General features: G+C 40.3%; 1 protein-coding gene across 1 annotated transcript in view; it reads left to right on the top strand.

Annotated features, from left to right (window-relative positions):
- Positions 1–11,359, top strand: part of TTC7B (tetratricopeptide repeat domain 7B) — a gene marked incomplete in the record, with an annotated part of 1,939,345 nt that extends 1,927,986 nt beyond the window's left edge. The window contains 1 exon segment of the mRNA XM_044074706.1: positions 9,322–11,359. Within this exon segment, the coding sequence (XP_043930641.1) occupies positions 9,322–9,543 (222 nt within the window).
- Positions 11,360–12,611: the final 1,252 nt, after the last annotated feature.

Here is a 12,611-nt window from a genome sequence, read left to right as displayed (position 1 = left end):
GGTAACATTAACCAGATGATTAATTTGCCAGTTTTCTTCCCAAATTACCAGAACAAAGGGGGGAATATAAAATTACATTTACTTGACGTTCACAGGCAGTTGCAGTTTTATTTGCCTAGAAGCAAAAGTTTTTGACAGTGGGATCAACTTTTTGTCTTTTTCTAGGCCACATCTGGGAAAGCCTATTTCTAAGGTTACTGTTGCTCATTGGATTTCTAGTTATATTTCCACAGCCTATTGTTCCAAAGGTTTGTCTTTACCAGGTGTTGTCCGGGTGCATTCTACCAGATCCATATCAACTTATGTGGCCTTTGGTCCAGGGTTCCTATCGATGATATCTGCTCATCTGCTATTTGGCCCTCTTTGCATACCTTTATCTCCCATTACAAAGTAGATGTTCTGTCTGGGAGCAGGGCTTCTTTGGCTCAGCTGTGCTCCAGAACATCCTTCCATGAGGGCCTCCCAAGGTTATTGTAGTTTGGGACTCTGTCCCACGGGTTGAAGCTCAAATGAAAACAACTTCAGATAGATGGAACTTTATGGTAAGTACGTAACTTCTCTGAGTTGTTGCTTTTCATTTGTCTTCAACCGTCCCTCCCTCCTTTCCCCTTGCCTTTTATGCTGTGTAGTGGACTGGACAGAGGCAGCCGTAGGCTGCTTCTTGGCTAGAACTGAGTCCATGTGTGCCAATGCCCCTTTTGGTCGGGGATGAAATTCTTTTCTGCTGTGAGAGGTTGGTGCTGTTCTGCCGCAAACTCTATCTGAGATGAGGAGGGAGAGCAGAAAACTAGAATTCAAACTGGAAAGGGATGACTATGAAATGAGGCGGAAGTTCAAGAAACAAGGAACGGCTGGGATTTTGGATGTAGGCCTTTAAGGAGGATGACAATTATACAGAATATTATTTTATTTTTATTTAACATTTGTTTATTGGGAAAGTCCAACTTGGAACAAAGCCAATTTTCAGCAGAGGCCCCGGAGAAGCTCTCCAGATGCATGTCTTTGTAACGTGGGAGGAAGCTGGAGCACTCGGAGAATACCCATATGAACGCAGGGAAGACATGCAGATTCCATACAGAAAGCATGTCACCAGATGGCTAGCCAGTTCACTCATGGTTAAATGGGTGAATCCAGATCCAGCAAGAGGCCAGTTACTAGTGGTGTGCCACAGGGCTCAGTACTGGGATTACTCATTTTGAAAATATACTCCTCTGAAGTTGAGGCAAATGTGGAAGGCCTCTGGATGACAAAGTTTGCCAATGTCTACAAGCTGGGGGCAGTTATTGAATCCCCCAATGATGCAGATATCCTTCAGGAAGGTCTAGATTAGACAAATAATTAGTGCCAGAACCATGGCCTAAAACTAAATACAAAAAATGCATTATCTTATCCTTTTGGAAGTCAAAAGCCCCTTCAGATTACATTAATAGCACACCCCTTAGAGTAGACTCAAAGGTAAGAGATCTAGGTACACAGATAGATAATAGCCTGAACTTTGACTGCCATGTGTCGACAGTGGTGAGGACATCCTTTTATGTGGTGCAACATTTAAGTAAGGTATGGCATCCAGATCCAACTAAATTATAGTCCCACTGTACTCAGCCCTCATTAGACCAATAATCGAGTACAGTGCACCATTTGGTATGCACTTGACTAGGCATTAGACCGCCTAGAGTGACCTCAAGGGTTCCTCACAAAAAAAATACAGTGTGTAAACAACATGAAATAGGAGGATATACTAAGAACCCTATCCCTTTACTCTGTTTCCTACCAGTTATTAAGGATTGACCTATTCATGACCTACAAGGCACTCACAAATCCAGCCCTGATGGAGCCGCTATACATCCGCAACTCAAACAGCACAAGGGTCACCCGATCTAGGGATGTAGACTTAGCGACTCAAACAAAACATGTTGGAGAGACAGATGTGTCTCAGAGATTGCCTGTGCTTTGGAACAGGCTTCCTATTCACATTAAGCAGAGCCTTTCCCTGGCCCTCTTCAAAAGCAATTTCGATTAATGGATGAGGAATCGCAAATTCACACCTGGGGTAGTGCCTATATCCCTTATAGACGGGGCAATCTATAAAATACTCAATGCACAGCACAAATCCATGCCATCCTCTTCCCCCCTAGGAGACACATACTGGTTAAAATCGGATTATATTGGCTAGGCTTGTGAAGGTCCTTAAACCATTAACCTAGTAATCGCCTGTGAACCTGTATTCATTTAGTCCAGATGATAGTTTGTTGTTTGAGGAAAGTTAAATTAGTCTGGCAGATTGTTTGCCAGCATCTAAACTGAGAAACAGTAGATGGATATAATCCCTATTCTCTTTGTGATAATGTTGAGCTTTTTTATACTTTGAGGATGTTATCTTTGCATGACTGGACTAATGCTGCATTGGTTTGATTCAGCAGTATCTGACAATGTATTGAGACATTTCATTTCTACTTAGGTCTGAAATGACTCTGTAAGATGAGAGAAGATGGATATTTTCCTTGCATTTGTATGGCTGAGATCTCATAGCTGAATAATAGGCTAACTGCCCTGAAGGGCCATTTTGAGCCTAGCCTTGTTAATCCATTAGGTGGTCAAATAACCTTTAGTACAATTTTTATTCCTGTACTTCTCATTTGTGAATGAATATTTGAGGTCAAAACATTGAGTATTGAAAGGGGACCCAGCTGTAGGGTAGAGCATTTAGGTGTTGCCTCTGTCCATTAGTTGCAGAGGGGGCAGTCCTGGGGTAAATTTTCTTATTCCCATCCATTGATCTAAGTCACATTTGAATAGGGGACAGGAATGAGCTTTGTGTTACTTGGATGGAGAGTCTGTTCCAGAGTAGTGGTATCTTCTAGGATATGTACCTGCCCCGCCAAACCATTCTGGTTATGTTGCAGAAGAGGTTGAGGTCTGTAAATTAAATAGTTATGCTATCATTTGACTTGCAGATGTACAGTAAGTCCATTAGCACTGGGTCAGAGGTTGCCTTATAGTTCAGGCACAGGTAGTGTGTAATAGGGTGAAGTGATAGGGCTTCAGGTGGTCAGTGATGGGGCTTCAGGTGGTTTTGTCCCTTTATTCTGTTTGTGAGGAACCTGTTTGAGCATTTTATTTCTTGCACATGTCTGGGCAGGTACATACGTGAGGGGGCATTGTACTCAATGGGTCTGATGAGGGTTGAGTACAGTGGGACAATAACATCTCTGGACCAAGATGCTATCCCTTTGCTTATAAGATACATATATACAAATATTTCAAGCACAGGCATTAATGCCCTTCTACCTTGCCAGTATACCAAAACACTGTGTTCCCATAACAAGTGTCCAGGCTGCTCTTAAAAATATCTAAACTAGTACTTTAATGTAATTTGGTAATCTGTTCCATGCATCAGCTGCTCTCTCAAAGACCCAATTAGTACACTTCTCATTCTTATAGAATCTTATAGAATCTTCTACATAGGTTCATAGGTTAGTACTAGGCTAACTGCCCTTGCAAACCATTGTAAGCCTAGCCAATTATCCCTTGTCAGACTCAAACCCTTCACCTTGTGTTTGTAAGGCAAACACTTTAACCATTAGGTCACCCCCCCCCCCCACTGCATAGGTTTCTGATGATACTTTAGTACTCTTTGATCATCCCAAATATTGTCTCTAAATGCCCTATATACCTGAATAAGATCTCCTCTTGTATATCTATAAAATAAACTGTACAAGTTCAGATATTTTAGTCTTTTATAATTTAAATTTTCACATCCATGGATTCTCTTAGTATATTTCTGCTGTACTCTTTCCTGTTTACTCATGCTTGTTTTCTTATAAGGTTTCCATATTGTTATTCCATACCCAAATCTGGGTCTAATGCAACTAACAATGACTTCATAATTTCTGATTTCCTAGACTTTATAAATCTTTTTATACAACCTATAGTTCTGTAACTATCATTAACCAATTGGTTGATATGATTAGAAAAACACAAAACTGGATCTACCCATATACCCAGGTCCTTAAATGAGTCTACAGTTTCAATCACTGTGTGCTGCATTAAATATTCACCTTTCAAATTACATCTCCCAAATCTCACATGCTTAGTTTTTGATGTATTTATCAGCATATTATTCTCCTGTGCCCAAATGGTCAGTTTAGTCCAGGTGTTTTGCCAACATGCCTTATCTGTAACGCATGCAATCAGTTTACCCAGTTTCAGGTCATCTGCATATAGAACACCTCAGATGAAAAGTGTCACACTCCTACTTTGGAGACAATAGAAGAGTCTTCATGGGTTCTGTTTAAGCAGCTTTACTTTATGCAAACGCATCACGATAGAAGTTTACTGACTTTAACTTAAGTAACTTGTATACAAACTAACTGCTATAGTCATGCATGCTTACTCCCTGGCTGCATTCTCAAAATGGCACTAGGAATGGCACGTGCGTGATACTTATACGTGCACTCTCAATCTTTGACGTGTTACTTAAAGATACAGCACACGGCACGTGCTCTCTGATCTACATCCTCCTCCTTGAAAAACACAACATGCAATGTTATGGATATTTGGACATGCAGATTGTCACAAACAATTATCAGTCATGCACTAATGCAAGATATAATACATATATACACAGTTAAGTCCATGTCACTACATATTTCACACTGGGCTTAGATACTCGTCCATAACGTGTGATATAAAATTGGGAATTGGACTTAACTTCTGGAGCTGTCTCTGAAAAAATGTTCGATCTGTGATTTACTTGGAACATCTTCAGGGATGGAATCAGAACACCCTCTGGGATGGAAACAATAGTTGGCGCTCTCTGACAATATTGTGGTTATTCTGATACAGGTAACAGTTTTGCCTGTACTGCATACCTTACGAGTCTATGAGGTAGGATCTCGGTTCACAACATTTGCCATTAACTTGCCCTATGTGGTCAAAACCTTTTTCTGTTTGAAGTATGACTATTTCTCCTTCCCTTAATGGAAAAAGAAGTTTACTCTACTTCTCGTATAATGACTTCTGGATTGATCGTTTCTTAAATAATTGAGTCTTGATGGTCTTATTATTCTTAGCTTTAGGCATTAGTAGATTGGTAGAAATAGGCAGCAAAGTTACAAAATGCCTAGCTCCAGTCATAGCCCATTATAAACTGAATGGCATTGACATATTTCCTAATTTAGACAACTTACTCATCTTTGCAGAGTCTTTTCCTAGATGTCAAGAGTCTTTACAATTGGGTTCTGGTATTCCGACCAATTTGGGGTTCCAGATAAATGTTCAGAAATCCTCACTGACCCTGTCTTAAAGAATTTTCTTTCTAGGATATCTTGTAGACACCCTACAGCAAAACGTCTTTTTGACACATGATAAGGTGGAATTTTATCTGGAAACTTTTCTGAGCTTCTCAAATCAGTCTCGGACTTCAGCCAGACAACATCTTAAGATCCTTGGGTTACATTTATGATGCCTCTTGCCAGGTTGCACATCAGAGTGATTTAGTGGTTTCTGACAAAACGCACGTAGTCAGTATTTGCATCAGACTTCAGTCTTGGACTTTGCCAAAAAGGAACTGCACTGATTGAGACTACAGATACTGACAAATTCAGGTTTCCCCTTTTTTCCTCTTCCTTCAGTCTGTGTCCACAGATGTCTCAGATTTCTCAAAGGGACTACTTTCAATTGGGGTAAAATTGTAAGGCCTGTGGGATTCCTCAGACAGAACAAAGCACATAAATGTTAAGAGATATTGGCTGTGATCCATGCCTTTGAAGCCTGTTCATGTATGGTCTCTCCAGGACATCTTCAGGTAGTTACAGACAACACCACAATAATGGGGTATATAAGCAAGGGTGAACCAGATCTGTGCAGGTGGCTGTGTTTGCTTGAGAAATGGCTGTTCAGCACCCCTAAAGCCTCCAAGCGCTTGAAATTTCATCAGAGAAAACCAGATTGGCAAGACAAGCTGTGCAGGACAAGGACAGACACTCACGAATGGAAGTTGAAGAAGGGGGTCTTCCAGTAATTGATACAGTTGTGGAGGGCACCTCAAGTACATCTGTTTACCTCCTTTCAAAACTGACAGCTGAACAAGTTCTGCTCTTGCAAGCAGGCTTGGAAAACAGATGCATTTTTATTCCCCGGGATGGGAGTGTTCCTTTATGCATTTCCATTCTTTCCATTGATGTCCAGAGTAATCCTGAAGATTCAGAAGGACACTCCAGAAACAATTGTGATGACTCCCATTTAGCCCAGGCAACACTGGTTATCCCTTCTTATCCAGTTGGCCAAGGGCAGTAACCACAAGCTTACTCACACACTGGGCTACTTACAGAAGACAAGAGGGAGTTTGATACACCCCAGTTTCCCATCATTTTCAACTAACTGCCTGGTTGATTTGACTCTTATTCCTTTTAGGCACTTTTCAGAGGATGCGCAGTAGGTTCTAAAGGAAGCAGGACACCCTGATGCTAGAAAATCTCATATTGGCAAGTGGAAAAGATTTTTTTAGTCTGTGTCTGTAACCAGGCTCTGTATCGCATCAGCAAATACTAAAAATAGTGAACGCTGATATATCGAACTTCAAAGTCCGAAAGCAGCAAAAGAACGGATCAGCAAATATTTTTCCCAGGGTAAAAATTTGCTGGGCCATTCTCCGGGCTTTGCTGTTTTCTCCACTGCGGTGTGATCTCAGAGTTGCTATAGTTACTTTGGGGGGGGGGGGCACAGCCCCTCACTTAATTTTGACTGTATACTCTCTTGTTTTTTTTTTTTTTTTTGTTTTGTTTGTTTGGATCAGCGAATTTTTTTCCCTGGGGAAAAAATTTGCTGATCCGTTCCTTCGCATTTTTCAGCTTTCGGACTTTGAAGTTCGATATATCAGCGTTCACTATTTTTAACGTTCGCTGATGGTGTTATAGACCCCAATAACCAGTGCCTTATCAGGGATTATGGTCCACTGGTGGTCAAATATTTGTGTGAGTTAATAGTCTCTGGCTTACCTTACCTCTATCAACGTACGTCTTACAGCTATTTAGCATGTTTGGCCATGGATCCTCCACTTTCTTCTGTGTTTTTAGTAAAACAGTCTCTTAAGAGAGTTTTACACTTGAGACCTCCTTGTTCACAGGTTGCTATTGTATCTTTTTTTGTGCTAGAAAAATTAACCTCGTCTCTGTTTGAACTTGAACATCAAGCAGACTTAAGGTTCATTACATGGAGTACTGTTCTTTTCATTGCTTAGAATCTGCTAGAAGAGCATCTGAGTTGCAAGCTGTCATGGTGGGTGAAGCTCATCTGGTCTTCAATAGAGATAAGGTCTTATTAAGAACAAATCCCGCTTTCATGCCCAAGATTATTTCAGAATTCACTTAGAATCAAGCCATAAATCTGTCTGTCTTTTGTCCAGAACCAGGAAGAAAGAATTCTGCATACTCTGGGTGTGCATAGGTATCTCAGGTACTATCTTGACAGAACTAGAGCCTTTATTAAAGCTGATCAGCCATTTATTTCTTATGTTGGGACAAAGAATGGACAACCCCATGTAAAACAGACTATTTCCAGGTGGTTGTCCTCTGCTATTGCCTTTTGCCATTCAACCTCGATAAACCAGTTCCAGGCAGTGTCAAGGCTCACTCTGCTAGTCCCTTGTCTTCTTTGATGGCTTATTGAAAAAGTCTGGACTATGTACATGCCTTTACAAGGCAATGTAAATAGGATTCCTTTTCTACATCCAGGACTGGCTTTGCTTGGACTATTCTCCAGTGACTCCAGGATCCATCTCCTTCCTCTTCACAGGTTGGATAGCCTTTGATAATCAACCCATATAGCCTAAAGGCTGCTGCAGAAGTGGGAATGATGAGCAGTGTACAGGTGTATACATTGCATTTACCTGTTGATAATCAACCCATGTAGCCTAAAGGCTGCTGCAGAAGTGGGAATGATGAGCAGTGTACAGGTGTATACATTGCATTTACCTGTTGATAATCAACCCATGTAGCCTAAAGGCTGCTGCAGAAGTGGGAATGATGAGCAGTGTACAGGTGTATACATTGCACTTACCTGTTGATAATCAACCCATGTAGCCTAAAGGCTGCTGCAGAAGTGGGAATGATGAGCAGTGTACAGGTGTATACATTGCACTTACCTGTTGATAATCAACCCATGTAGCCTAAAGGCTGCTGCAGAAGTGGGAATGATGAGCAGTGTACAGGTGTATACATTGCATTTACCTGTTGATAATCAACCCATGTAGCCTAAAGGCTGCTGCAGAAGTGGGAATGATGAGCAGTGTACAGGTGTATACATTGCACTTACCTGTTGATAATCAACCCATGTAGCCTAAAGGCTGCTGCAGAAGTGGGAATGATGAGCAGTGTACAGGTGTATACATTGCATTTACCTGTTGATAATCAACCCATGTAGCCTAAAGGCTGCTGCAGAAGTGGGAATGATGAGCAGTGTACAGGTGTATATATTGCATTTACCTGTTGATGATCAACCCATGTAGCCTAAAGGCTGCTGCAGAAGTGGGAATGATGAGCAGTGTACAGGTGTATACATTGCACTTAACTGTAACAGCAGATGTTCGCATTCCACACCTGCTTGCCATCCCCTCGTTTTTGTGTATAGTTACTTGTTTTGATATAACATTTTGTTGTTCTTTGTGCACTTCAGGATGGGTATGCTCCTCATTCACTTTAGGGCAAGAAATTCCTGAAGATTATTTACTCTGACTGCTTATTTTCCCTCCATTTCGCTGCCAGTCAGCAGTCAGAGTGGAAGTGTGGGAGGGAGCTAGAGCTTTTGGAAGCTGTCCTGTGGTTCTGTCTTGGCAGGCACAGCCCATATAGCCTAAAGGGTACTTCAGCAGTGAGGAATTTGAACATCTACTGTTATGGGTAAGTGAACTTGCTTACCTGTTCTTTCTACCATTTGGCAAAGTCTTGTTATCTATCCAGATGTGTACAGAAAGGCCATTTGATTTTTAACATGAAGGTATGCCCTGAGCCCTACTAACTGCATTCGTAGTAATGTAACTATGCCATTAGATCTGTGGCATTATGAAAGTTTGCTGTCTTTTACTAATGAGGGTAGAGATGGGTGAGGTGCCAAGAGTAAACCACTTTTGGCACCTCAACGTATTCATCACGTACTGGGTTTTACTATGTAATTAATGCCCGCCCAGGGGTGTTGCAAGGCTCAATGCTGTTGTAGCAGTTATTTTTTTAGGTGGCATTTTACATCCAAATACTGTTTTCGGTATCAACAACAAACCACTTGTGTAGAAGTTCCATCTAACTCTTCTTCCTTTCTTTCTGACAGGGACTTATTCTGCACCAGCTGGGACGTTACAGTTTAGCTGAAAAAATCCTGCGAGATGCTGTCCAAGTAAACTCTACTGCTCATGAAGTGTGGAATAGTTTGGGAGAGGTGCTGCAAGCTCAGGGCAATGATGATGCAGCTGCAGAGTGTTTCCTTACAGCTCTAGAACTAGAAGCTAGCAGTCCCATAGTCCCCTTCACCATCATTCCCAGAGTTCTTTGAGACGGGTGCTGCTAACAGGCAAAAACTTGTATCTACACTCCACAATGGCCATTAGAGTTTCCTTAAAGTTTACAAGATCATAGCAAAAGTTTTTGAGAAGGAGGCTGCTTCCACGTTATTACAATCATGCATCAAGATTGTATTGTATTTCTCTGTAGTTTTCTGCCTGCATATGTGGTAACAGAAGATACCACTGTTCCTGATGACATGTTAGACCAAATGTGTGGTTGCTTTTGTAGAGGACATTTTTAGTTTATACAGAGTTGTTCATAGTCCACCAGAAACATTTTGCTGCTTCTCAGAATTGTGGGTGAGCATATCCCTGGAATGGATTTTGGTTGTTTTTCATGGTTAATTTGATAGCCTCATTGTACGAGCAGTGTATGCCTCACATCCCCATAGAATGATGTTTAGTCCTGATAGCCAGTTACCATTAGCCAGTGGAGTTGTGTCTTATCACATTGCTGTCTTTGGTTTTCTCCAAATACTCTAGTTTCCTTCCATCTCGGAAAAGCTTGCCTGTTGGTTACACCAAATTGTACAGGTATATGTTGCATGCACCTTTGTCTGTGTGGTCTGCAATGTGGCTGAAAAGAGTAAAAAAAAAAAAAGACGACACTTTACTTTTCCAGTCAACAGACAAAATAAAGAAATAAACTCTTGGGGTGCATATTATATTTAGAATGTACTGTAATTTAGGGTGATTATTATCTCACAGCTTTTCCTAGAAGAAGTTGTCCAAATGGACTTAAAAGGGTCAGAATCTCTCTTCCATTGTGTAAATGTTATAGACATGTACAGAATAGTTAGAGGTAATCGAGATTAAATGTCCTGAAAATTATTTGACTTAGTTTGATTCTTCGTTTGTCTAAAGCTTTGAAATGGACTTGCTTTAGGAAGGGGGGCCATAATTTAAGCATTTTCTAGCTAAATGCATTGCAGCAAAGCTACAGATTCCATTCAGACAGAGGTGAATGCTGTAAATGTAGATTACGTCAAGGAATAAAATGTGTATCTGTACTGTCATTCTTCAGACTAGTTGATATTAAACACTTTGTGTCTTTTATTTTTTATTTGCATGTTCATTTGATCTCAAAACGATAACTTTTACAGACAACTGGCAATTGTATTTACTTTGTTTTTGATTAATATCTGTGCAGTCTGGGTTCTTTTATCTTTAGGTCAAATCCTGCAAATGAGAATATTTATATTATATAGATTTATATCTGTTACAGAAATATTTTGAATAGTTTTGGTAGTCCTGAACATTTCATGTCTGTAGTGTTTGTCTATCAGTAAAACCATTCTTTGACAGCATTTTTTGACTGTTAAGAATTTCCTAAGAAAGTGAAAATGGCCAAATGGAAAAAAAAAGAAAAGAAAAAAGTGCAAAGCACAGACGTAAAGAATGTGTTTGTTTCATGAAGACGTTTCCTTCACCTTAGGACAGTTATAATGGACATTAGATGATATAGCTGAATTAGGTGATAGTTTGACACTGCCTGTAAACACAACAAGACTCCCAGTTCATGGAGAAGTTTGGATGTCGATAGGCACCTTATTTTATTTGACAATGAGTTACATCTTCCCCGTACCTGTTTTGCGACAGAATTCTGTTCATTTACAAGTCATACTGCAGAGTATGACGTCACCTACCTCAGAATGATATAGTATGGCATTGCTTACATAATCATGCATATTCAGCCTTGTACATGTCAGATTAGGGCTTAGTTTAGCTATTAAGAATCCTCATGTTCATTTCTTGTACTACATGAACACTTGAAATGTAAAATAAATATTTTGAAATTCCTGCGTATTTATTGCTTTTGTTTCTGTGTTCATGGCAAAATAAAATATTGTTAAAATAGCTGAAATGTTATTTTTTTAATGGTTTGTTTCTGTTGTGTTGAAATACTGTGACTGTGTGTAATGGAGGGTATAGTTTGATTATTGCTGATGATGTAAGATGCTGACAGCATAGTTTGTGTGGTTGTCATATTTCATGGCTGCCAGGAGCAAGACCATTGGTTTCAATACAAAATGCAGCTTCAGAAACAAGCTAATGTAGCAGTGAAATAGTTCATCCTCATCACAGTAGATACATACTACTGGATACTGCAGTAATACTCTGATATTGCTTGAAATGCGCCATTCTTTACTAAAAAGAAGTCAGAACCATAAGCCCCTCCCCAGTGCATTAATCTTAGGACACACACTATTCTGTTAATGTTGCATTATAAAATACATTTTGAACCTGTTTGATTCCTTTTGTCATCTTAAAGAGTAAGGTTGCATTTTATTTTGTGGCTGAGACATAAACTCTCTTTTGTTTTCATCAACTCCCTACATGTTAAGCTTCTTCACAATATGTTGGTGCGTATGGTGATGACCTCCTAATTCTTAGGGCTTCCTTATCCCCCACCAATTGCAAAACCCTCTCCAGGACAGTTTCAGTAATGTTTGGACATATTTCTCCCTGTATATGCTAAATGTAATGTCAGTGTGCCTGATTAACAGTGCCAGCACTGGTATTGTGGTCTAGCTTCACTGAAGTTTATGATCATTCAAAAACTTCCTCTAACATGCAAATCAGTTTAGCTATCTCATTAGCATTAAAGCTGTATGTAGAATATGCATGATTTTTACTTTAGGAAAATCTATGCTGCAGCATGCAGTACTTTACATAGGTAATTTTAAAATTAACATTAACACCTTACTAAGCATATCATAGGCTCATAGATGGGTACTAGGCTATCTGCCTGAGGGCGTTTATAAGCCTAGCCAGAATGTGTTGGCTTTCGCCGTCCCCTTAGATTAGTTTCCTGTGCCACTGTCCAGCAGAGCCACTGAAGTGATCCCCAGGGTAAACTTTCTGATCTGAAGTAGGTACTTCATTTGTCAGCAACTTTTGGGTATCGGATCTGATTTCGGATCCGAGCCGGCAACTTGTTTCACAGCTGTAAGATACAAGCTCCTAGCTCCTCCCCTTACCCATAATCCCCTGCCAACCCTGACTAACCTCAGATCTAGTTTGCCGCGCTTAGGGAAAGCAGCTAGATTCAGAGCTC

Source organism: Protopterus annectens, chromosome 6.part0 (assembly GCF_019279795.1).
Source record: "Protopterus annectens isolate FY-2018-M chromosome 6.part0, PAN1.0, whole genome shotgun sequence".
Classification (NCBI taxonomy): Eukaryota; Metazoa; Chordata; order Ceratodontiformes; family Protopteridae; genus Protopterus; species Protopterus annectens.
The sequence above is the reverse complement of the archived record's forward strand: the minus strand, read 5'-3'. Positions and strand labels throughout refer to the sequence as shown.